This window comes from Lepidochelys kempii, chromosome 11 (assembly GCF_965140285.1).
Source record: "Lepidochelys kempii isolate rLepKem1 chromosome 11, rLepKem1.hap1, whole genome shotgun sequence".
In the NCBI taxonomy this organism is placed as follows: domain Eukaryota; kingdom Metazoa; phylum Chordata; order Testudines; family Cheloniidae; genus Lepidochelys; species Lepidochelys kempii.
The window spans coordinates 57,516,771-57,544,066 of NC_136390.1; the positions used below are offsets into that span (position 1 = coordinate 57,516,771).

The window sequence follows — 27,296 nt, forward strand, 5'->3', positions numbered from 1 at the left end:
GTTATGATGGGTCAGCATCCGGTAAATCATTATTTCATTTGTAAGTAAACGGTTATTCATGGCATACTCAGACCCAGGTGTTTTAATCTGTTTTGTAGTAGAAGGTATAGGCCAACATTTTCAAAAATATGCACTCATTGGGGTGCCTTAGTCTTTCGGCGCCCAGCTTGAGATGCCTGTGGTGTGATTTTTTCAGAGGTTCTGAGCACCTGCAGCCCTTCTTGATTGCTGCTGGAATTGTGGGAACTCTTCCCTTCTGAAAACCAGGCCCTATGGGTCTCAAGTGAGGCACCCAAAAAACTGAGGAACACAAATCTGTGGAAACATTTGAAAAATGTTGGCACTTTGAAAGCATTATTACTTCCTTAGTGAATATCGGATTTCCCTCTCTTTGTACCCTAAGTAAGCTGTACCCACACTACTTATGAATAGTGACTTTTCCTAAATAGTGTTCCGTACACTTATATTTTTTATCTTGCATGAAGGCTCTTATGATGGGAAATCTCCATAAGTTATTGCTTTCTCTTTTGTTACAAAATGTGAAAAGTTAAGATGAATCAGTTCAGTGATCTGAATTTATTTATGGGTTTTTTTAACCATGGCAAAACAGCAGTGCTTATAAACACTACTTTATAGTTGGTGTATTGGTTCCCATTCTTTGAGACGATATGTTTTCAATAAAAGGAAGCTTTGAAGTATTCTTCTTTTTGATGTCAAAACAAGTCTGTAGTCAAATATATGTGGATCTTATAGCTGCCTTTGAGATCCCAGGCAATTATCTTAAATATTTTCCTAGAGAGACAGTGCTGTATAGACCAAATTCAAACCTGAATTACAGTGTTGAGACAGGTTTCAGAGTAACAGCCGTGTTAGTCTGTATTCGCAAAAAGAAAAGGAGTACTTGTGGCACCTTAGAGACTAACCAATTTATTTGAGCATGAGCTTTCGTGAGCTACAGCTCACTTCATCGGATGCATACCGTGGAAACTGCAGCAGACTTTATATATACACACAGAGAATATGAAACACCTACAAGATCTCTGTCAAGCTTTCTTACAACTACAATACCCACCTGCAGAAGTAAAGAAACAGATTGATAGAGCCAGAAGAGTTCCCAGAAGTTACCTACTACAGGACAGGCCTAACAAAGAAAATAACAGAACGCCACTAGCCGTCACCTTCAGCCCCCAACTAAAACCCCTCCAACGCATTATTAAGGATCTACAACCTATCCTAAAGGATGACCCAGCACTCTCACAAATCTTGGGAGACAGGCCAGTCCTTGCCTACAGACAGCCCCGCAACCTGAAGCAAATACTCACCAACAACCACATACCACACAACAGAACCACTAACCCAGGAACTTATCCTTGCAACAAAGCCCGTTGCCAATTGTGCCCACATATCTATTCAGGGGACACCATCACAGGGCCTAATAACATCAGCCACACTATCAGAGGCTCGTTCACCTGCACATCCACCAATGTGATATATGCCATCATGTGCCAGCAATGCCCCTCTGCCATGTACATTGGTCAAACTGGACAGTCTCTACGTAAAAGAATAAATGGACACAAATCAGATGTCAAGAATTATAACATTCATAAACCAGTCGGAGAACACTTCAATCTCTCTGGTCACGCAATCACAGACATGAAGGTCGCGATCTTAAAACAAAAAAACTTCAAATCCAGACTCCAGCGAGAAACTGCTGAATTGGAATTCATTTGCAAATTGGATACTATTAATTTAGGCTTAAATAGAGACTGGGAGTGGCTAAGTCATTATGCAAGGTAGCCTATTTCCTCTTGTTTTTTCCTACCCCCCCCCAGATGTTCTGGTTTAACTTGGATTTAAACTTGGAGAGTGGTCAGTTTGGATGAGCTATTACCAGCAGGAGAGTGAGTTTGTGTGTGTATGGGGGTGGGGGGGGATGTGAGAAAACCTGGATTTGTGCAGGAAATAGCCCAACTTGATTATCATGCACATTGTGTAAAGAGTTGTCACTTTGGATGGGCTATCACCAGCAGGAGAGTGAATCTGTGTGGGGGGGTGGAGGGTGAGAAAACCTGGATTTGTGCTGGAAATGGCCCAACCTGATGATCACTTTAGATAAGCTATTACCAGCAGGACAGTGGGGTGGGAGGAGGTATTGTTTCATATTCTCTGTGTGTATATATAAAGTCTGCTGCAGTTTCCATGGTATGCATCCGATGAAGTGAGCTGTAGCTCACAAAAGCTCATGCTCAAATAAATTGGTTAGTCCCTAAGGTGCCACAAGTACTCCTTTTCTTTTTAGTGTAGAGACAAACACTCCTAATAAGGGACACAAGCAAAACAGCTCAGAAAGCATGAAACTATGAAGGATTAATTCATTTAAACATACAGTAGAACACTAGAGTTATGAACTGATCAGTTAACCACACACCTCTTGTGGAACTGGAAGTATGCAATCAGGCAGCAGCAGAGACAAAACAAACAAAAAAACCAAACCGAAACAAAAAAGGCAAATACAGTACAGTACTGTGTTAAACATAAACTACTAAAAACTAAAGGGAAAGCATCATTTTTCTTCTGCATAGTAAAGTTTCAAAGCTGTATTAAATCAATGTTCAGTTGTAAACTTCTGAAAGAACAACTACAATGTTTTGTCAGAGTTATGAACATTTCAGAGTTACAAACAACCTCCATTCCTGAGGTGTTCGTAACTCTGAGGTTCTGCTGTAACTAATATTTCTTAAAGGCTCATATTCAGGATTCACTGTTTGTGCATGGCATTTTAAAAGTTGACATGCTAGATCAGATCTCTGGACCATCAAATCAAGCATTCTTTCTTTGGTAGTAACCAATACATGATCCTTTGGAGGAAGTTGTAACTCCCCATCCCTCCCAAAATACACCTGCCTAGTCTAGTGTGCATTGCTGTACACAGGGAAGAAAAAGATCTGCTTGAACCCTGCAGAGGTCAGTTTACAGCAACTTGATGCTGCTCTTACTGTTGAGATGGTAAAACTAGAATTACTACTGACCAAGTCAAACTTGACTCAGTGAACAATCTGAAGGAAAAAAAATGACACTGGTGAATGGAAATAACTGCAGGAGGTCACTGCTGTACTGATTGTTACAAAGCTTTTATAGTAGAGCTATTCGAGATGAGCAGTTTCTATGCTCTCATAGGATTCCATTCATTTAATTGGATAAAGCCTGCGTCATCAGGCTTGATGTGGAGCAAAGTGGACAGGGCTTTGGGGATGAAATTTGTCCCCAAGCTGTGGACAGCATTCCCCCTCGCTGGCTGTTTTTCTAGCCCTAAGGACTCAAAGTGCTGGTAGGCTCTCCGTGTCACTGGCCTGTTGTGTTAGGCCACTGGAAATCCTGTGGCAGCTCTCCTGACTTGCTCCCATTGGAGCCGTCCACACTAGCTTATGTGAAGCTGGTGCAGACACTCCTTGGTGGCATGCAAGTGGAAAGGTCTTTCTGCACAGCTGCTCCTCCAGCGGTTCTGCATACACAGCCCACTACAGGATTTAAGAGGTGCCGAGAGTCTTGCGCAGGTTAGGGTGAATCTCGCCAGCAGTGTGGATGCTATAGCCATCCAGGAATAAAACGACTGCTAAGAAATCAGTGGGAACTTGTTTGAAATTAAGCATTTCTTCTTTGTCAGGTGTTGATTTTGAAATATAAGGATTTCAGGCTGAGGTCTCAAACAATGAGGTTGCTGGCAAAAAGGTGGTTTGTTTGTATTCAATTTTGATGTGGGTTTCTGACAAGACAAACCTTTTTCTTTTTTTCCTTCTTTCTTTGTCATAATAAATTCAATGCCAGCAGTTGAGATGGCTGAGGTGAGGCATGAATAGAAGTCCTACTGTGCTTATTATCTGTGAAGATCTATTTTGCTTTATCTAAGGTCTCTGAGAAAGACACACTCTAAATCTCAAGGATTCAGTGGAACATCACATTGTGCTTTCGAACTTAGTGAGTGTTTTGGATTAATAAAAGAGAAGATTTGTTCTTCTGTAGGTGAATACAATGGAGAGTTTCCTTATAGCCTGCAGTATGAATACCTTTGGCATTTAGCACGGGAAAGTAGTTTTGCTATTTATACACACAAGCTCTTGGCATCTTTTAGCATGTTAGGTGTCTATAATCATTCCTGTATTTAGTTCCGAGTGAAAGGTGACACATATCAGGAGTTATAGCCATTAGAGACATTGCAGCATAAAAGTATTTGTAGTTTAATGTTGTTTGTTAGAAAAATAAAACATAGGAATTGAATTTATTAGAGACATATAGTAAGAAAGTAACTAATTATATTGGCCCTGAGCCTTGGATCTACCTGAGCTAAACTCAACATTGGACCTGAGCGGAGACAAAGTTGGCTTCAAGCCCCCTTTGCTCTCCTCTAGTCTCTGGGACAGGCAGGACTGGATTGACCCCTTGCATAACTGAGAGCAGTCCAGAGACTTCTTTAAATTGTTCCATCTTGTATCATCCCCCCACGGTTGAGAGGTAGCAGGGCTTGGAGCTGGCTACACCACACTGATTGAATCCTTAGCTCCCCCACTAGAGCAGTGTAAAGGTGCAAGAGCAGAGGCCAGGGTCTGGCTTGTTCTGAGAAGAAACACATTTTGTTTGTTTTGGGTTTTTAATTTTGTTTAAATAGCTTTTATTCAGCTGGGCGAAAACACAATCTAATTATCAGGAGAATCTTTGTTTGATGCTTACTTACAGATGGAAGCAGCCTGATTTGTTAGTAAATCTTGCTCTTTTTATTTTAAATAAACAAATTATGGAACAACAAAATAGATAGTTCACCGAAATGTCCTTAGTGGAACCCGATCCACCACTAACTGAGGAGTGTAAATTAGATTCTTTTCTTAAAGTTAGGTAAGCACGTGCCTCTAGAAGAAAATATGTTCCCTTCCTGAGATTTAATAAAGCTATAGTTTAACAAAGATTAAGGGAACACTTTTTTGAGCATTTAATGTTTGCAAAACTTGAATAAATATGTTTTTGATTATTACATTTTGAAATGAAAACTGCCTTATTAAATGAAATTATATACAAATTTGTCAGGCTTCATTTTAAAAGCATTACAAAGAAATTATACAATAGTGACCAAATAAGGAACAACTGGAGTGGTTATGAGCTCATTCTTGGATCAATTTACAATTGCAAATTGCATAGTTTTCTCCTCCATGTATTGTACTGTAGATTAGAGTGATTAGTCATTAATGTGAATGAAAATAATCATATCAGTTGCAATAACATCCAAATTCTGCTTGTTTTACATATTTAGTCTCCAGGATTAGATTTGAATTGATTGACTTGATAAACAGATATGAAAAAGTCCTTCATGGAGAAGAAACAACTATTTTTCTACAATTTTTAAATAGGCTATATGACACTAACTAAAAACTCTCTGCAATAAACCCTAAAGATTAAGAGCAAGCATTAATGGGAGCACTCAATGGTCCCAGGAAGGCCCCTTATTTTTGTCACCTAAAATAAATTAGGTTTGATTCAAGGTATCATTGTCATAAAAAACGACAGCCATTTTACAACTAAAAATAAATAACTTGTTTGTTTTCCACAGAAGCCAGTTGGTGAGCATGTTGTGTAACGAATCTTGCTGCCCTCTCTGACAAAGACAAAATGATAGGTCTTTAGCTAGTGTAATCAGTGTCACTCCACTGAAATCAGTGGGACAGATTTACCCCAGCTGAGGATCTGGCCCAGGGTACCTCCATCATAGTATAGACTGCTGTAGATTCAAAGTCCAAAAATGTCTGTTACTGTATTTACTTAAGAAGACTTTAAATGTCAATTCTTTCGAAATTAATATGAGTGGTATTGCCAATCCCCAAACATTCAAAAATTCTGTGTCACCCCCAAAAATATGAGACTAGCGTAAAAGTCATGAGTGTTTTGGTTTTTTTTTAAACACACATTGGGGTACTTTTCAGACGCCTTCTGGTTTCTGAGCCTTTATAGTGCATTTGTTTAATGTTTTCAACCATTTCCCCACAATCATGAGGACTAGAAAGTTACCTTTTATTTTAATTGAAAGCTGAGATCCTCATGCAATATTTTGATTACAGATGCTGGGGCTTTAAGAACATAACCTAAGAACGGCCACACTGGCTCAGACCAATGGTGCATTTCACCTCGTATCCATCCCGTCTTCTGACAATGGCCAGTGCCAGATGCTTCACAGGGAATAAACAGAACAGGGCAATCATTAAGTGATCCATCCGCAGTCCCAGCATCTGGCAGTTAGAGGCTTAGGGACACCCAGAGTGTGGAGTTGCATCGCTCATCATCTTGGCGAATAGCCATTGATGGGTTTATCCTCCATGAACTTATCTAATTCTTTTCTGAATCCAGTTATAGTTTGACCTTCACAGCATCCCCTGCCAACAAGTGTCACAGGTTGACTGTATGTTGTGTGAAGTACTTCCTTTTGCTTGTTTTAAGCCTGCTGCCTATTAATATCACTGGGTGAAAGACACCAAATATCACAAGACTCACCATAAAACTGCAGAAGTTGGCAACGCTGTATGAGGTTTTTCCTGCTTCCATTGAAATAATTGGAAGTAGGTTCAGGTTCCTGGTTTTGGAATCTGCACTGTTCCGCTAAACGCGAGATATGGAATTTCATATGAATTTTTCTAAAAACCAAACACAAAGTTGTTTTAAATTTAAATAACTTTTTCTTTAAAAATCTAAAAGTGGGAAAGAAAAGGCTCTTATACTAACTACTGTATAATTGGCTGCATTCATTTATACTCATTAGCATCTGTTGGCTAAAGATTTTCGTACCAGCAATATATTAAATTGCAGTATGATGATTCAGGAACATAAAAATGTGCTGGTGAAATAAAAAAAAAAAAAGGCTGAACTAACGTGCTGGGTTCATTGACTTTCTTTCTCCCTATTTTAATCATTTTAGCATACTAAATGCTACAATGAATGGCTAGAGTAATTTTTGCCTGTCATTAAAAGTTTTAATTCATTGCCTTGACAGATTAGCTAAAGACCTTTAATACTGAAGTTCAGAGGTTTTGTAATTGTTCCCAATAGAGCCAGTTGGCTTTGAATACGGTTGTTGTATTTCTTTGATAACACTTCAGATGTTACTGAATGGGCTAACGTGGAGAGTGCTGTATATAAGATGGACAATAAAGCACAGAGAAATACTTCAAAAACAGAAAATATTAACAATGACCTACCTTCTCAAAATAGCTATCCCAAGAATGCAGATGTTTGTACTTAGTTTTTGTACTGTTTACAGAGCAGTATATGCTAGGATTTAATTTAACAGGTCAAGTTATCTGGACCCATGGTGGGATCCTTAAGATACTATGTTACTGAGTATTTGGTTTTCTGGTCAGATCTACAGTGCAAGAAATATGGGCCTGGTTTTCAAACTAGGTCATTGTTTTGGAAGGCAGAGTTTTGCAACATTGAAGAATTGCACCAGCAGTTTTATGCCTGCGTTTCATTCATGCTGTCTACCGGCAAGTTGTGGGCACAAAATAGCACACACAAACATGGAGGCCTTATTTGAAATTCAGGCCCTGGGACCTTCAGGGATTATAGGGAGGTTATATTTTTCTGTACTAATTCTCCTGAGGCTTTGGCTTTGGGCCGGCAGTAGGTTTTGGGGCTGCAGTTGCTCCTCCTGACCACGAGAGCTGCTGTGGCGCCTGCTGAGCAGGTAACGAGGCAGTTTCTCTGCCTCCTGCCTGGCTGGTCTCTCCTCCTCCTGCCCATTACCGGGCAGCATGGAGCCGGGAGGGAAGGTTGGTGCCCTCCTGGTGCGTAGGGTGGAGCCGGGGTTGGGCGCGACGGGGCACAGGAGCCAGCGGGAGCCCGTGCTGGGGGCCGGAAGGCAACGCAGCATTGCCAGCCCAGCGGGCTCCCCGGCCGGCTTTGGGTGGTGAGCTGTTACCCTGGCCGCGGCCCGTGAGGCCTGTTGTTCTTTCCCTTCTGGTCGCTGAGCCGCCAGGGTGGGCTCAGCTCGTGCTCCCAGGCTGTTCTCTGCAGCCTGCAGGGTTGGAAATGTACCTTCCTGTCAGTGACCGCTGCGAGTCTCCCGTCTTCCCCTGATGCCAGCGGCTGGGGCTTTGTGGAAACACCAGATGTGGCGAGAGAGGGGCAACACTGAAGCGGGGAAATGGAAAGCGGGTCAGAGTGAGGGCAGGGCCATCTCCCACCTGCCCAGGCTTTCCCTTCTACCTCAACTCTTCCCCTGCCGCCACAGGCTCTTCTAGGATCTCCCCCCACTCCCTTCATCCTCGTAGCAACCCTACAGGTTAATTCCATAACTGGGAAGCTTCTCACTGCTCAGTGAACCCTCCTCAATCCCAACTTCTCCAGGTACCTTGATTGTCCACAACCCCTCTCCTCCCAATATGCTTCTCAGGAGTGATTGTGACAGCTATGTTGTTGCAGCCAAGCAAGACACTGTGTAATTATATTCTATAGCTGAGTAGAGAATTGAATTATGGGAAGGGATAGTGCTTATGTTTTGATGATCAAACAAATATAAGGTAGCTGTGCTTTGTATATTATATATACACTTGCCAAAGGGACAAAGAAAATGTACTTAATTTTTTTAAAATTATTTTTCAGGATCCTTCCAACCAAAAATGTGGAAGGAAGAAAACGGTGTCCTTCAGCAGCATGCCATCAGAGAAGAAAATAAGCAGTGCTAGTGACTGTATCAGTTTTATGCAGGCTGGGTGTGAACTGAAGAAAGTCCGTCCAAATTCCCGCATTTATAATCGTTTTTTTACTTTAGACCCTGACTTGCAAGCTCTTCGCTGGGAACCTTCCAAGAAAGACCTTGACAAGGCTAAGCTTGATATTTCTGCTGTAAAAGATATAAGACTAGGGAAGAACACTGAAACATTCAGGAACAATGGACTTGCAGACCAGATTAGTGAAGACTGTGCATTCTCTGTAATTCATGGGGAGAACTATGAGTCTCTTGACCTGGTTGCCAATTCAGCTGATGTGGCCAACATTTGGGTGTCAGGTTTACGGTACCTGGTTTCTCGTAGCAAACAACCTCTGGATTTGATGGAAAACAGCCAGAATACCCCACGGTTTGTGTGGCTAAAAACTGTATTTGAAGATGCAGATGTTGATGGTAATGGCATAATGTTAGAAGATACATCTGTAGAGTTAATCAAACAGCTTAATCCTACCCTAAAGGAGTCAAAGATTAGGTTAAAATTTAAGGAAATCCAGAAAAGCAAAGAAAAACTAACAACTCGAGTAACTAAAGAGGAATTTTGTGAAGCATTCAGCGAACTTTGCACAAGACCTGAAGTTTATTTCTTACTAGTGCAGATATCTAAAAACAAAGAATATTTAGATGCTAATGACCTCATGCTTTTTTTAGAAGCTGAGCAAGGAGTTGCTCATATAACTGAAGAAATGTGTCTAGACATTATCCGCAGGTATGAACTTTCTCAAGAAGGACGGTTGAAGGGATTTCTTGCAATAGATGGATTTACTCAGTATTTAGTGTCCCCAGAATGTGATATTTTTGACCCTGAACACAGAAAAGTTGTCCAGGATATGACCCAGCCTTTATCACATTACTATATCAATGCATCTCACAATACCTATCTCATAGAAGACCAGTTTAGAGGACCAGCTGATATCAATGGTTATGTCAGGGCTTTAAAAATGAATTGTAGGAGTATTGAACTTGATGTTTGTGATGGTCCAGATAATGAGCCCATTATTTGTAACCGTAATAGCATGACATCACCGCTTGCCTTTCAAAATGTTATTGAGGTAATAAACAAATTAGCCTTCATTACTTCAGAGTATCCTCTCATCCTCTGCTTGGGTAACCACTGCTCAATACAACAACAAAAAGTAATGGTTCAACATATGAAGAAGATTTTTGGAAACAAACTCTACACAGAAGCACCTTTGCCATCAGAAGCCTACCTTCCATCACCTGAGAAATTGAAAATGAAGATCATTGTGAAAGGGAAGAAGCTTCCCTCTGACCAGGATTTATTAGAAGGAGAAATCACTGATGAAGATGAAGAGGCTGAAATATCTCGAAGAATGTCTGAAGATTATGTGAATGAACCAAGGCTGATCTGGCTGTGCAGAGAGTTGTCTGATTTGGTATCGATATGCAAGTCTGTCCCTTACAAAGATTTTGTGGTATCTATGAAAAGTCAGAATTATTGGGAAATCTGCTCTTTCAGTGAGGCAGAGGCCAGTAGAATTGCAAATGAGTATCCAGAGGACTTTGTCAATTACAACAAGAAGTTTTTGTCTAGGATATACCCAAGTACTATGAGGATAGACTCTAGTAACTTAAATCCCCAAGATTTTTGGAATTGTGGTTGTCAGATAGTGGCAATGAACTATCAGACTCCAGGACCAATGATGGATCTACACACTGGCTGGTTTTTACAGAATGGGGGATGTGGCTATGTCCTTAGACCTTCAGTTATGCGTGATGAAGTATCTTACTTTAGTGCAAATACAAAGGGCATCGTTCCAGGGGTCTCTCCTCAAGTTCTACATGTCAAAATTATCAGTGGTCAGAACTTTCCAAAGCCCAAGGGAGCTTGTGCAAAAGGGGATGTCATAGACCCATATGTTTGCATAGAAATTCATGGAATTCCTGCAGACTGTGCAGAACTAAGAACTAAAACTGTTCAGCAAAACAGTGACAATCCTATTTTTGATGAAAGTTTTGAGTTCCAAATAAATCTACCAGAGCTTGCCATGATCCGTTTTGTTGTTTTGGATGATGATTATATTGGTGATGAGTTCATAGGCCAGTATACCATACCACTTGAATGTTTACAGCCTGGATATCGACATATACCCTTGCGCTCTTTTGTGGGAGATATCATGGAGCATGTTACACTTTTTGTTCACATTGCAATAACTAATCGAAGTGGAGGAGGAAAAGCACAAAAGCGCAGTCTGTCGGTGAGAATAGGAAAGAAAGGAAGCGAGTATACCATGCTGAGGAACACAAGCCTTAAGATTATAGATGATATCTTTAAACTAGCAGTGCATCCATTACGAGAGGCCACTGACATGAGAGAAAACATGCAGGTATGAAACTTTTTACTTCATTATTGCTTTGTACTGAACACTTGGGTAAAGATTCTGATCTCAGTCTCTAAGGTGCCACAAGTACTCCTTTTCTTTTTGCGAATACAGACTAACACGGCTGTTCCTCTGAAACCTGTCACAGCAGTGTAACTCCATTAAAGGCAATGGACTTGCTTCAAAATTATACCTGTAGAACTAAAAGGAATATCTAGCCCTTGCAATTTAAATACAGAAAGTGCTGATTTGCAAAAGCTTGATATTTACTGAGGTTAATTAACATATAGATGTCAGGCTAAGCATCTGTTTAATTTTTAAAAAATATTTAAAAGAAAAAAAATCAAAACACACTCTGCTGATTTTAGCTATTTGGGAGATTTGAGTTGAGGACTAGCTTGTATCTCCAGACCATAGGACTAGAGACATCCCATCCTGTCTCCTTTTTGAAGAAAGTCCGCTTACCTTTATCTTGCTAATGAGAGAAAAGTGTGTGTGTGTGTGAGTGTACCTGAGTGTGCCTAGAAACACCCACATGTATGAGTCATTACGGTCTTGTCTACATTACAGATGTGTATTCTGCTAAGAACTATGTGAGCCTACCTAAAACACATTCCTCCCTATACCACACGTGCTCTATACATTTAACATGTTAACCAAATACCATTTGGATTACATTTTGCTTTTAGCTAAATGCTGGTTATGTCTGAACTGGTTCAATGCAATATGGACAGCATTAACACGGTTTGGGCTGAAATGGATAGACCTCCTGGTACAGTACCATAGTCCCAGAATCCAGTTCTTATAGATGTGTTAGGAACTGTGGGGTAAGCACCCAGTTTGCAATTGAAAAAGTTTAATGGTCGGGAGTAAACTGCAATGGTTCAGAACGTGAGTCAGCATGGCAGGTTTGAACAATTCGTGCTTAATTTCATGCATTCTCACTGGTTCAGTTAGGAGAAAATCAGATCTGTGGTGTAGATGCTGCCAAAGAGAAAAAAAACTTAATAGGGTTAACCAATAAAAATGTTATTTATATAGGAGAATGTACAATAGCTATTTCCTTGGTAAAGGAAAGGAAACAGTGTATTTATCCCTGGACAAGAACACATTTTGTATTACTTCACTGACCCTGCAGTTCTGGACAGAGTCTAAAGGAAATTTAGTTTTGGCAGCTGGAAAGGTTTACAAAATGACATAAGTTATAAATCACTCTCAAAGGACTATCTTAAGCATATCTTTAAGAATGGGAAACTCTTCCCAGGCTTTTCTTCCTTGCAGGACTTGAAAATAACTAACTTGAACCTCTGACTCCATCTTCTGTTCCCTTACATTCCTTTATTCTGTAACAATAAATATTAGATTACAGCTGTATACACTAAGTAGTATAACCAGAAAATAATTTATAAACCTGACCTAAAATATTATTAGTGTGTGTTCAAAAATTAAATTTTGGTTCTAGATCTTGTTCTCAAAGATGTTTTGTATGACAACCAGACAACAGATTTTATTTTCTAGTACACCATTCAAATATATTTGGTTAACAGAAGAGCCTCTGTTAATTACTGGAACATTTTCTGATGCCGGACCTACAAAAATAGAGACTCCTGCAAATCCACAGATATCCACTTTATATCTGCGGATATCTGCATCTGTGGATGCAGCTGTATTGTTTACTATCTTTGCGGACCAGATACGGATCCAAATGTTTGTATCCTCGCTGGGCTCTAACAGTGACATTGGGTGCAAGTGCAGATGTGAATACATATAAAAGGTGGAGTGCGGGTCACAAGTTCATTATTGTGGATGCAGATCGGATGTGGATCCAAATTTTTGTATCCTCACAGGGGTCTAAAGTGCAGTATGGTAACAGTTGTGTTCTGTTGGTTGCTACAATGTTCTCTTACTCGGATTTTTGTGGATTTTGGCAACAATGGTTGGAAGAAGATAAATCACAAGGACAAGTCAACCACATGTCTGCTGACTTCTGCATACATTCTGGAGTTTTAATTAGGTTTGACCGGGGTCACCTGGTTTTCTTACAGGTGACCGATGAAAGAGAAAAAATGTTTGTGCCCTTTTTTATTTTTTCTGATCCACAATGCAGCCCTTAAAGACAATGATTTTTCTCTTGCTCGCTTTTCTCGTGAGAAACATCAGATTTTTCCAATTTATGTTTGCTGGAGGACAATGGACAATTAGAGAACTGGTGTCATTCTAACATAAGAGATTGAAATCTGCGCACTTGAGGGGAAGAGCTTTTCAGTCAGACTATTTAAAATTCTTTGAGCCAAATCCTGGCTGCACTGTACTTGGCCTGCCAGAGCAGAGCACTTGTGGGGCTGGCAGATTGGCTGTCTGCGCATTCCACCAGCATGGGGGAATTTGCAGGTGGTATAGATCTGAGTTAAAGGGAATGAAGCTGGGTACCTCTAGACATGCACATCTAGAGCCTGGTGATCTCCAGCTGCTGAACCATCCAGCTGCAGTGGTGGAGAGCCAGTGGCACTAACACCAGCCCTCAAGTTGCTCCATGGTGCCTCAGGACAGACTGATGCTGGACCAGGAACAGAAAGCATAAAACTGCGTTGGGCATAGAAGAGCTGGACTTTAGAATCTGGCCCTTTTGTTTTTGTTTGGTTTTTTTTCACAGCTGTTAGCCTACACTGCGAGTTACTGATAAGCAAGCCAGGGTGTGAATCTACAATGCACCAGTTTGCCACACAATAGCTTGCTGTATGGACACTGCTACAGTGCAGTGAAATTTCCAGAGTGCAGCTTAGTAGAAATTTCAATGTGCTGTAGCAGTGTCCACATGGGATGTTAATGTGCAGCAAGCTGGTGCACTGTAGATACTTACAGTGGCTTGCCACGCAGGAAGTCTCTATATGGACAAGCCCTAATGCAAACTGCTGACAAAGTTTTGGGATAAAAGTTTTATTTGTGAAAAAGTAAATTCCCCTCCCCTCAGTCAGGTAAGGGTTGAGTACTCCAACCCTTTGAACCCTTGAGCAAAATCAGGGAAGATGAGTTTATATTTCTGATATTCCTAAATTTTAAAAAAAGGAGATAAATATTTTTCAGGCCTTCTATAAAAATCATAAAGAAGCAACAAAGGTCACAACCCTTTTTTTTTATTTTACTCTTTGCAGATTATCTTTTAATTCTTATGAGTTTCTTATCCTCACTGACACTGTATTCTGAATGAACTCAAAACGGTATGATCACAGGGACAGACTTATTCTTAGAATTTTCCAAATGCTCATGAAACCTTGTGTGTGTGTCAGAGGCATTAGTTGACTTACTTTTATAAACCAGAATGGGATGGTGAGCTACAGTAAATGGAAATCCATTTTTTCCCCACAGAATGCAATTGTGTCAGTTAAAGAGCTTTGTGGACTCCCTCCAATTGCCAGTCTGAAGCAGTGCATCTTGACTTTGTCCTCACGGCTCATAAACAGTGACAATATTCCCTCTGCCACTGTCTATATGAAAGATACATTCCCTTACCTGGAGCCTCTGGGGACCATGCCTGATGTGCAGAAAAAGCTTATGGCTGCATATGATCTGGTATGAACTTTTATAACTGTATTTTTATTACTGTGTTATAATTTTGAAATACGGTGGGCCAATTCATGCTTCTGTTACTCTTGTGAGAGGTCCCATTGAGGTTAGTGGGGCTATTCATATGCATAAGATAAGCAAGATTTGGCCCTTAATCATGCGATAGATTTGTCTGTATTCACTTACCTGCAGTTTGATTGTAGTGAATTATATGGCTGGAGATAAAATTCTGCAAAGTTTCAGCTACAGGGTAGCAAGATATTGACGTACAGGGAGCATTATTTTAGCAGTGGAAAGGACTAATACAACTCATTATTTTTAGTGAAAGCTTAGATTATGCAGTAAATAGCTAAAATTGTACAAGATCCTAACAGACAGTATTTTTGCTCTCATGCTTTTTTTGTTTTAAGGTATGTTTCAAATAATACTAGAATAAACCACTGGGAAATTTACCTAGAAATTCTTCATGATGGAAAACTGACTAAGAGCATACGAAAGAGACAGAATGAAATAAATAAAAAAGGATCTTGGTTCATGAGTCCACATATTTCTCTAAAGTATTTTCCCCCAGCTTCATCTGTTTTAGGCTGATGATTTAACATGTTCAGATACAATTCCTTTCTAAAAAGAATAAGTCCCTATTTTTCAAAGTTTTTCTCAATACGTATTTTCTTTTTTAGATCGTGTCAGTATGCAGAATATTGAAATCTGTTGTCTTTTCTTGATGAAAGAGTAAACGATGTATCTCAACATTAATATTTGAAAGTATAATATAGTGTCTGTGTGTGGGGATTACACCTTCAACTGTTGAAATAAGTTATTAAAGTGTTTATTGACGAGATAGTGAAAAATGCCACCCCTCCTTATTGTCATTTGCAATGACTCAGGTGGTGATTCTTTTTCATAGAGAAGTGGTTGTTAACCTTAAGAAATTTCTTTCTACTAGAGGAAATGTCAGTCCATGTGACAGGTGAAAAATGGGATCCAGTGTATGTTTATGCCGGTAAAAGTGAACCCAAACTAGGAAGCTTTAGTGAACTCTGAATTTAAGTTATGCAAGAAACATGTGGGGATAAATTAAGAGATAAGGAGATTAATAGAGCAGAAAGGGACAATCTTTGTTGTTGTCCAACAGTTCTCAACTGAAAGGGCTTGTATTCATAAAACTGAAAACAAAGGGAGACTTTGGCAGAACACCATGTAAAACATACACAAATAATAAAAGAGGTGGAGAAGATTTCAAATCTTAAGGACTGGTTCTGCAGACACTTGCTCTATTCCTTTACTCACCTAAGTAGTCCATTAACCTCAAAGGGCTACTCTTGGGTTTACACAGCTGGAGCCTTGTTTGCCCTACACACAAAAATGTTGATTCATATGAACACTGAGTTGTCTATTAAATACCTTAATGTAGCACATCTCTTATGTTTGAGATGTATTTTTAATTGCTTTAACAGAACTGTTATGGGATGTTATGAAAATTAATCTCTGATTTAAAAAAAATGCTACAAGTGTTGTATTTTTTCTGTGGGGAAGCCTGTTATCTGAACATACCTTTTTTTCCATGCAAATGGTAAACTCTGTCAATGTGTTTAATGGGGCATAGACAGCTTGGCTATTCCACATGAATGATGATGCAGATGCTCTGAGACCGGTAGCACTGATCTTGAAAACAATTAGCTGTCTGTTATATTGGATTGTGCTTTTGTCAACAGGCCTGCTAGACAAAGATCATTTTCTGTGGTTTGTTTGCTTTTTTCCTGGACAATTAGGTGTTTTTAAAATTATTATAGAACCTTGAAAAGTACTGTAGTTACAGTTCCAGAAACAAAGTACGTGGGATGTTTCAAATTGTGCTACCTTAACATTTTATTTGAGAGAGTCTCTCAGAAGAATTTCATATTTGTTTCATTAAAAAAAAAGGCCTCTCTGCAGTAGTTTGGTGGAACTTACCTTCAATTCTACATTTCATGGAGAAAAAGAATCCTCTGAAGAAATCCAGGGTGTAGAAGAGATCCACAAAGTAGAAAAAGGGATGGAATCAACTAAAAGCAAGAAACTTAGAGGAAGTGTTGGCAGAAAAATTAATTTATCTATTTTGAAGAATATATGAAAATGCAGGAACATGGTTTATAGCTGTTTATTTTCCAAGTTTACTCGTAGATTTGGTTATTATCATATATGATCAATTGATTCCCCCTAACTGTTATCACTAATTCTCACCCACCTACAGTTGTATAATATAATGTTTCATTTGTAAAGCTACAATTCAGATTTTTTCATGTAATAGGAATCTTCCTGGATTTCCTCATTTTCACCTTCACTTGTGCTTGCTCACTTTCTTCAAAGGTTGTCACAGCAATCTTCTTTGAGGTGGGCAGCATGCAGCTCATTTTAGAACCTGTCAAATTCATTTAAAAGTTCATTGATCACATTTAAAAGGGAAATATTTAGCATGGTGAAAGTGACAGAAGCTAAGCTGGAAAGTAGAGATGGTTGAATTGTTTATTGATAATAATTGTACAAGTAATTTAGCACTTTTGTAGTTGTGAATTGTTCTAAAAAAGAGTCCGATTCCTGTGTCTGCATTCAATATTCATATGCAAAATAGCTTATGCAAACAAATTTGAGCCTCTGGTTGCTTGTGAATAGTTCATTTAAACTGTTAGCTGTTTGTGGTAACCATTCACGTAAGTTGCACGGTATTGTTTTTCCTCCCTGATTGGAAGACTAAAGCTTTTTAAACTCAAGTTATATTTAGCAAATAATAAATAAATGAATACTCTTCTTTGCACACAGACACCCCAGCTCCTGTGCAGATACAAATACTTCTGTCAAAGTGTGCCACACTTCGAATTTCAGCCCTATTTGAATTATCTGTGTGGACACAAGTGTGATATATATAGTCTTTTATTCCAATGGGAGAGGTACATCTTTTTCACGTGCGTCATTCAAAAATGGCTGAACAGATTTTCCAAACTTTCCCAACAAAATTTGTCTTTCAACAGAGGCAATTTCAGCACCAAAGAATCATTTTTCAGACAGCTCTGAACAAGTAAAAATGAGAGGGGTGGCTAACTTCACTAGTATTCACTGCCAAGCGAATGTTGTAATACACTGATGTCAAGCATAACTTAAAGCAGAATTTGGTCCAACTTGTGAAAATTAACTATGTATGGAAACTTGTATTGATATTTGGTTTTAGAGTTTGGTTGCATATTTTTATATAGATATGGGTGTAGTGTGGTAAGAGCAATTTTTAGATTTCTTACTGTATTTTCTCTCTTTTTTCCCCTCTCCATCTGTGTGTACATCTTTCTCCATCTGTGTATCTTTCTCTTTCCTTCCTCCAGTCTTATTTTGGTTTATCTTGCTCTCCCCCCAGTCACATCCATTAGTTCCCTGCAAAATAGGGCCTGAATGATATCAGAGTTCTGAATATGAAATATCATTAGGTTGCCTTTCTTTCATTATTTTGTAGAATAGATATGCTTAAAGTACAACAAAAAGCAAGTATTTCTGCTGATTTGTAGGCTGATTGTATTCATTTTTAAGCCCAAAAATCTTACAGTTCAGGGATAATATTTTTTCCATAAATATTTGTAAAGAAACAAAGAGCAGTATCAAACTGAAATTCAGGATATTTGTATTCAGACCCTTTGCTGTCCTACTGTAACCTGTTATATGTCAAACTCTCCCAAATGATGTCAGCATTCTTGATAGGCATTCTTACTACCACAGTGTGTTGTGCGTATGTTCAACATATAGAAAACTGAATTTGCTGTATATTGGCATAGATATCATGGTTTTGTACATAGCTACTATCCCTTTTCTAACCCTGTCAGCATCTAGATTTTTCCACTTCTTACAAGGCTTGTTGGCAGACGATTACTTGCTTGGCTGTTTCTTGTCCTAAATGCCTGCAAGAAATGCTTGATGTTAAAAGAGCGAATCCTTTTAACATTTTCATTAATTCAATTTGCACTTCAGTTGTTCGACCAATAGATTATATTTTTGAAGAGGGAGAGCAAGATTCTTCCCCCCCCCCACATTGACAAAGATGCATTCAAGAATACAGAGTTTATAGGGCTTTTCTCTCAAAATTCTCTCCTGACTCCACTGAGAGAGAAAGGAAAAAAAAATTCTCCCTTTTTAGTGTTGTTGATTTCTATTCTTAAAGTCTGGTATATTTATTATTTGATTTTTTTGAACTATCCCTCTGTATCATTTATCTTCCCAGAGAGAGTAGCACTTTAATTTTTCACTTTTTTTGGTGAGGCTGCCACAATAATTTCCTCTCCCTTTTTCAAGTTACAGAAAAACATATAAAGAACAAGGAAATAATTTGTACCAGTGTAGTTTATAAAAAGAAATCCTTTGTTTTTATTGATTCTCCAATTAATTTTCTCTTAATACATACAAGACTTAATATTTATATGGGCAAAGAATTCAGGTGTTATTGTTAAGATAAATATCTTACTAGCACCTTAGTTTATTAAAAGTGAAGGAAAGTTAACTGATATGAAAGGCTAGAAGTGGATTAGATTTTAAAGTCCTTGCACTTCATTCAATTTAGACAGTGAAATGAGACAAGTCAGTTTCATCTTCCATTCACTGTAAGTTTCACTTTCTGCTTCTCATTTATTGCATACCATAGTGCTGTTATGTTTGAACCAAATCTTACTTATCATACTATAAACACATCAGAGGTACAACTACCAGGGAGGGAGAGAAGTTGTTTAAGTTAAGCGACCATGTGGACACGAGAACAAATGGATATAAACTGGCCATCAACAAGTTTAGGCTTGAAATTAGACGAAGGTTTCTAACCATCAAAGGAAGTTCTAGAACATCCTTGATCCTTGATAAGTTTATGGAGGAGATGGTATGATAAGACTGCCTACAATGCCATGTAGCCGAATTGCGATTGCTAGTAGCAATTATCCCCAGTGGCCAGTGACAGGACACTAGAGGAGGACTCTGAGTTACTCCAGAGCAGAGGTGGACAAACTACAGCGACCGCGGGACCCTCCTGACTGGCCCCGGAGCTCCTGACCCTGGAGGCTGGCCCCGGCCCCTCCCCTACTCTTCCTCCTCCCCTGCAGCCTCAGCTCACTGCACTGCCAGCGCAATGCTCTGGGAGGCAGCGCAGCTGGAGAGCCGCGGCCTGACCCGGTGCTCTGTGCTGCGCGGTGGCATGGCTGGCTCCAGCCGTGTGGCATGGCCACCTGTCCTGGCGCTCTGGGCAGCTCGGCTGCAGCGCCGCCAGCCACCGGTGCTCCAGGCAGCGCGGTAAGGGGGCAGGGAGCAGGGGCGGTTGGATAGAGGGCAGGGGAGTTCGGGGTGGTGGTCAGGAGGTGAGGGTGTGGATAGGGGTTGGGACGGACAGAGGGCAGGGAACGGGGGGTTTGAATGGGGGCGGTCATCAAGGAGGCAGGGGTTGGATGGGGCGGCAGGGGTAGTCAGGGGCAGGGATTCCGGGGGCAGTCAGGGAGAAGGGGTGGTTGGATGGGGCAGGGGTCCCGGGGGAGGCTCGAGGTCGGGGGGCGGATAGGGTGTAGGGGCCGGGGCACGCCTGGCTGTTTGGGGAGGCACAGCCTCCCCTAACTGGCCCTCCATACAATTTCGGAAACCCGATGTGGCCCTCAGGCCAAAAAGTTTTTGCCCACTGCTGAAAGCATGTGGTGAGAAACTGTGCTTGAATTTGATATCGTTTGATAAGTTAGGTTTTACTAAACATCTTATCTTTATTTTTCTTGTAATCATTTTTTACTTTTATGCCTCATTACTTGTACTCACTTAAAATCTGTTTGTAGTAAATAAACGTGTTTTATCTGATCCAGTGTGTTCAAGTTGAAGTGTCTGGGTAACTCCTTTTGGGGTGACAAGTTACATACATATTATTCCCTTACATTACAGGAATTCCTTACAGGAATAATGGACTCGAGATCTGTAATGTCCAGGCTGGGCAGTACAGAACATACATTTCTGGGGGCAAATCTGAGACTAGTGGTGTGCTGGGGTCACCCTGCAATATAACCAAGGCTGGTGAAAGCCAAAGTGTGGCTGGCAGGCTACAGTTAAACACAGATGCTCAGGGGATGGCTTGCATGCTGGAAGGCTGTTTGTGAGGGGCCCTGGTAGGAGGCATCCAAACAAATATGAAGGCAACCCAGGGTGCAGGGCAGAGGTGACATCCTTGCTCATTAGTCTGGAATATACCCTGGTATGTCACAATAAGAATTTTTTTATTTAAAAAATAAAAAACCGCGAACATCATGATTGATGAATGACATTTGAAAAATTCATTTTAAATTGGTCAATTCATGTAAATACCCTGATGGATTATACTTTATATTTTCTGAAAACCACCCACCATTGAAAAGGAATGTCACTTTATAGACTAAAGATTATTTCTTCTTCACCTCGGTGCAGTGGTAGAGAAGTTACTCCTTTGCCTCCTATCAAGTGTATTGGGGAAGCTCTCAAATCTAAATTGCCTTCTTATGTTTGTTCCACTGGGACAAAGGCTGCTTAATTTTACATGAAAATTACAGACAGGATTGCAAACATTAACAGGCTCAATTCTACTATGCAATTCTGTTTTCATTGCTTTATCCTGGGGGTGTTGACAGCAGCAAGATTCAACTGTCAGCATCAAGAGAGCTGGGGACCGCTCTACATGGTATTTGAGTAAAGGAAACTTGACCTTTCATTGTAGCTTTTCCCATGAAAACCGTTGTAATTGTTATTCAATATCTCTGTTGGATAGTCTGAGGATAACCCTACCATAAACTCCTAGGAAGAGGTGCAGTCAGTGGCAGAAGGTGATCAATTTTCATAGTTTACATAATTTTATATAGAAATTGAAGGCTTGCAGGACATTCATATCAATGCAATTTTCTGAGGTCTTACTGATGATAGGATTTATACATGCAGCGGATGCTGAGCTATGTGAAGGCCTCATAGGTGTGGTTAAGAGATCAGAACACACAACTGGAAGCCAAGAATTCTGGACTTCCAAACCTATCTATGACACGTGCCTTGGGCAGGTCACTTAGCCTCTCTCCTGCTGTTTTTCCATTTTAAATTGGGCATATCAGTACTTAATCTAAATCCTGCCTCATAGGGGTGTTCTGAGGATTAGTAAATTAATGCCAGGCAGGAGTTGGAGGACAGGCCAATCATTTGTAAAGCAGTGTGTTGGCAATCCTGTGGGATGCTGAGCATCCTCCACCCCATTTGTTGAAACCAGTTGGAGATGAGGGCACTCAGCACCTCAGTGGAGGCACTCAGCACCTTATTGAATGAGGCCTGTATAAGTGCTGAGTATTATTGATGAAATTCTACCAGGTTTCTTTGCCATCCATGACAATACATGCAAATCTTCTTTGTATCTTGGGCCAGTGGTAAGGTGCAATTTTTTGAAAGACTTTTGCTCTCTCCACTGTTGAGACCACACTCTGGGATTCATAGCTGGTGGCAGAAAGGCTCCTTTAATGCAAAATTACTGTGTGCAATGGTGTAGAAAAGCCAGAGGATTGTTAGAAATTGCCATTTTCTCTCAGATGAAAAGAGAAAAAATCAGCATGATGCATGAACAAGCAAGTAATAAAGAAGGAAAGGCATTGGATACTATAGAAACACGTTTCAGTCCAGGAGGCATATTTTGACAAAAAATAATTTTATCACGTGAAGCTGTATCAAGCTACCTGTTTTCTATATGAATACAGGGGGCAATGGATTTTGTTTCCTTGGTGTCCTGAGTATGTCAAAGCAGCAAAATATTTGTATTAAGTATAGTTTTTATATGTTTATTTAGACATAGAGATGTCTAATTCAACATATATAATATAATTATAATTAATATATAATATAATTATAATATAAAAATTGAGACTTACACATCCAGGATTTTGGAGCAGCATGTTATAGATAGGAGCTAGCTGGGAAGTTTGGGGCCATCAGGATTTTAATGCAGACCGATCTGTAATTGGAACATTAATACTCAATAAATTACCAATATCTTTAAATACTTTGTAAACATTACTCTGTTATTGAAATGAGTTACATTGTATTTTAACATCATTGGGGCCAAAATCATCCCACTGTCAAATAAACCAAAAATGAATTTGGCCCAAAGTCCCCTCCTGGCGAAATCTAGTTGTACATGTATCTGGCCTATGTTAATGTATATTCTCATTGTTTCCCTTGTTCTCCTTTCTCCAGTGTTTCCTACTGTTTGTTACACCCACTTGCTGTGTCTTTTCTTAAATTAGATTATAAGCTCCTCAGGGCAAGGACTGTCATACTCTGTATTTGTACATTGCTGAGCACAACTGGTTGCCCTCTCGATTTGAGCCTTTAGACAAGACTGTAGTATAAATTATTATTGTTGTTTTTATTTCTAAAAGAAACTTAACTCTGTTCTCTCCCAAGCCTTTTTGTCACCTGCTTTAGGGATATTAAGTTTAATGATATCTTTAGTCTTATTCAGCATACTATTAATTCTAAAGGTGCATAAGGACAACTGTTTTCCATATTTGAAAACAGTAAATAACTTTTAATAAAAAAGTCGTATTTTCTCAGGTCTAGAGAATGCTAGGTTTCATGTAGATTGCAGGCTTTATTTGACAAAAAAATTTCCTTAAATCATACATGTAAATTGCCCACATATGCTGCCTCGTATACTTAGTGCTCTGTGCAGCTCTAAAATGCATGAAATGCTCAAATGCTTCAAGTGTGTAGTGAAAGTGAGATTTTGTGCTGCATGGGATAGTCTAGAGTGAGAGGAACAGGGGAATATTTGATTGTTGAGCCTCTCTGTAAAGTCCTGGTTCTATGCCCACTGACGTCAGACACAAGATCCTCATTGAGGTCAATGGTGCAGGATCAGGACATAAATTTTCATATTTCACACAATTGAACACAGGAATTTAAAAAAAAAAACAGTTGCAGCATTTGGGCCAAGTTTGCATATCATAACTTATGTAACAGCAGGATGTAAAACTATGAAACTATCTGCTTGATTCTTATCTCATTTATATCAATTTTATGCTGTTTTAACTCAATTGGCTTCAGTGGTGTTACTCTTGATTTATACCAGTAAGAATAAGATTATATGCAAGCCTATGTGTTTTATCTTTGTACATGTTCTTCCTTCCTGTAACAGATATACATGCTACATCTCACAATTTTTGCAAAAGTTAGCATTGAAACAACTTGGTTGCTTGACTGGGCTTTTGAAACTTTTTGGAAGGTTTGCAAGCATGAAAGAAGAAATGCAGTTTCACTGAAGATGGCAAGAAGAGTGGCTCAGAGCATTTACTACATGGCTGATGGATGTTGGTTTATGTATTTTCCTCTTACCAACAGCCTAAATCCAGGAAGGTACTTGAACATGTATAACTTTAAAGATATGAGTATTCCCACTGAAGTCAAGTACTTTTTGTTAGTTGGTTGGTTTGTTAAATCTTTTTAACTCTTGAGTACTATAGTTGAGCTGCAGAGTTTGTTCTCTGAATTCCTCCAAAGAGAAAAACAAACAATAACGTTATTTGGACTACTCAAGTGCTTAAAGTTGTACATGGGCTTAAATACCTTCCTGATGCAGGGCCCTTAATGGGTCAATACATGTTTTTGCTAGGTATTTACTCTGAAGGGCCATAATTCTAATTCTTTGATTTCATTCAAATAAAAAACCAAAAACCTAGTAAGCACAGAAAGGCTTCATTTTCAAATACAATCGTAGATTTAAGTTAGTGTTTGTCTGCTAGCTCTGTTCTCTATTGACACCACTTCTGTTTCCTTTATATTGCTTAAAATTATGTCTGTCTGATGTAAAACAGCTGTTCTCTGACTTCTGCAACAAAACATTTCCTGAGCAACTGTCATTTACCTTGACACAGAATTGGGAGATCTGATATGATTGACTGATAATAATCTTTTTAGTCTTACTTACACAGCAGAGCTCTTTTTAAATGGTACCTTCTTAATACTTGTCTGAGAGCTAGATATTTAACTAAAGCCTGGTAATAGCAACCTGGTTTCCATTTGTTTTCTGACAGATGATTCAGGAGAGCAGGTTTCTTATTGAAACAGCAGACACCATTCATGACAAGATTGTTCAGTGTCAGAAAGCAGGTAATTTTGTTGTATTCTCTGTATGCACTGTTGTAACTCTATACCTTGTTGAGTATATCTATAAATGTCTATACACATTTTTAAGGTGGTGGAAACGGAATGCCATAGTTTTTCTTAGAGCGGAGTACAAAGGGGAGAAGCATCTCTGGCCTTCAATTACATGCTTATTTTACAATTTAGTTACACCATTCCAACTTTTCTAATATGGACAAGGCCTTAGGGACCACTTCTGCAAACACTCACAACTGAATGTAGTCTTTGGTTTCAGCTGGAGTCTGATAAGTGGTCTTCAATAACACTACATACTGCAGTAAACACTACTGTCTGTGATAAGTATTTGCAGGAAGGAGCCTTTGGATTGGTAAACTACTGAGGCCAGAGCCACGTATGTCTATTACACTCCTTAAATAAACAATTAATGCCCTGTAATAAATTCCTTTAATTCCTCCATCTTTAGTAGAGAAAAATTTCATAGAATGGTTTAACAATAACATTCTACTGATTTGTTCACCTAATATAAGAGCAGGGTGGAAATTGGTTTTTGCCTTTGCCCCATGCTTGAAATCCAAACTACTCTTTCCAGGCCTTGCCAGTAGAGTGACAATCATATCACTTTTCAGCACTCTTGTGGTTGGTCACCAGAACTGAGACTCAGAATTGGCTGCTGTGCTTAGGTTGTAGCGTATTTCAGCCATTTAGAACCACCAGTGGGACTGTTTTATTTTTCAAATGTGTCCCTAACAAACGTTAATTTTCATTAACATCTTTAAATCCATATACATTCCATTATTTCCATAGAGCATAAAGAAAATTGTTCCCCCTGTGAACATTCTGAATTGTGGCTTCCATCAGATGGGCATGGGATTTGTTTATTTAAATATATATTTTAGTCAAAATCATCACTTGAGCTGGGCTGTCAAGCTGGGACAACCTTGAATGAAGGAGACTGCTGAAAATAATTATTAACTATTTCCGGTATCATAGAAATATACACACAGTAAAATCCTCAACAGGAAAGTCACAGGTGTGAAATGATGCTCTCTCACTTACAGTAGTTTAGATCTGGAGTAACTCTATTGAAATAACCAGAAACAGAATGGGGTCCAGAGACTTCAAAAATAGCCTTAAAATTAGTGGGAAATTTAGTGGAACTTAGCAGGTTTGTTCTGGAGTAATGTACCGTAGCTGCTCACAGCTAATATTGTTGCTGGAATGATCAGTTGTGATTTATGAGTGGATTCTGCGTTGACTACTCTACTTCTTAGGATCCATCTCCCACTCTGTGCCTGTGTTTTACTCTGAATGAAGTTAGCAGGAGCTACTTGTACACATCAAAGAAAGAATGTGGAAGTTAGAGAGGAGTTTATAACTGTGAACTCTGTGTGTAAAACAGGAGGGGTCAATCCCTTAGGGTATGTCCACACTGCAATTAAAAATCCACGGCTGGCCCATGTCAGCTGATTCGGTATTGGGCTAAAGGGATGTTTAATTAAAGTGTATATACTTAGACTCGGGTCCTAGAGCTTGGGCTCCAGCCCAAGCCAAAACATATACACTGCAATTAAATAGCCCTTTAGCCTGAGCCCTGGGAGCCTGAATCAGCTGAGATGTGCCAGCCATGGGAGTTTAATTACAATATAGTCAGGCCTTTATTTCCTACTACATTTCATGGATCTGATAGTCCACTCTGCCCAAGTTCCCTTTTCACTGCTCCAGGGCAGCCTGTGCAACTCTAATTCTCCTCCCCACCCCCGGCATGTATGAATTATGATCCAGTCTTTAATTACACAGGACCCCTGCCTCATTGAGTACACAGACTGGGTGGTGCTCACTGAATGAGCAGCTGTCCAATATTTTGTTTTCTCCTCATTCAGTGTGTGGCCCCAGGTTTTATTTACTGCACACTGTTCAAAGCCTGCTTGAAGACAGAATTATTAATTTTCTTGTGGTTGTTCCTGTGGTGCTCATTACTATAGCATCTGAATGCTTCACAAACGTTGATTAATTTTCTAAATATCCTTGTGAGGTGAGGGGATCTTATGTCTGTTTTACAGCAGGGAACTGAGGCATAGGCAGTTTAAGGCCAAAAGTATCCACTCATTTGGTGTTCAATTTTAGAGGCCTGGCACATGGTTTTTCAGAGTCCTTAGCATTATATAGCACTATATATATTCAGAGCATAGCTCCCGTTGACTTCAGTTACAGCTATGAGTGCTCAGCATTTCTGAAAATCAGACCCCAGGGTCTCAAGTGAGACACCCAGAAAATGTGAAATACAGTTAGTAGGCATCTGTGAAAAGTTTGGTTTCAGTGACTTGTCCAGCATCACACAGGAACTCTGTGGCTCAGGTAGGGATAGAATCCAATTCTCGGGGCATCCTTCAACTGCCTTCACGATGATACCATCCTTTTGTCTTCCTGCAATTGCCTGCTTCTTTACTACACGCTTCCCAACATCTGTAAGAAATGAAATATTAAGTGATAGA

General features: G+C 39.6%; 1 protein-coding gene across 2 annotated transcripts in view; it reads left to right on the forward strand.

Moving 5' to 3' along the window:
- Nucleotides 1-27,296, forward strand: part of PLCL1 (phospholipase C like 1 (inactive)) — a 308,996-nt gene that overhangs the window by 240,546 nt on the left and 41,154 nt on the right. For both annotated transcript variants that reach the window (XM_073306317.2, XM_078848010.1), the window contains exons 2-4: nucleotides 8,638-11,109; nucleotides 14,470-14,673; nucleotides 24,735-24,810. In XM_073306317.2, coding sequence (XP_073162418.2) covers nucleotides 8,638-11,109; nucleotides 14,470-14,673; nucleotides 24,735-24,810 — 2,752 coding nt within the window. The remainder of the gene's footprint in view (nucleotides 1-8,637; nucleotides 11,110-14,469; nucleotides 14,674-24,734; nucleotides 24,811-27,296) is intronic.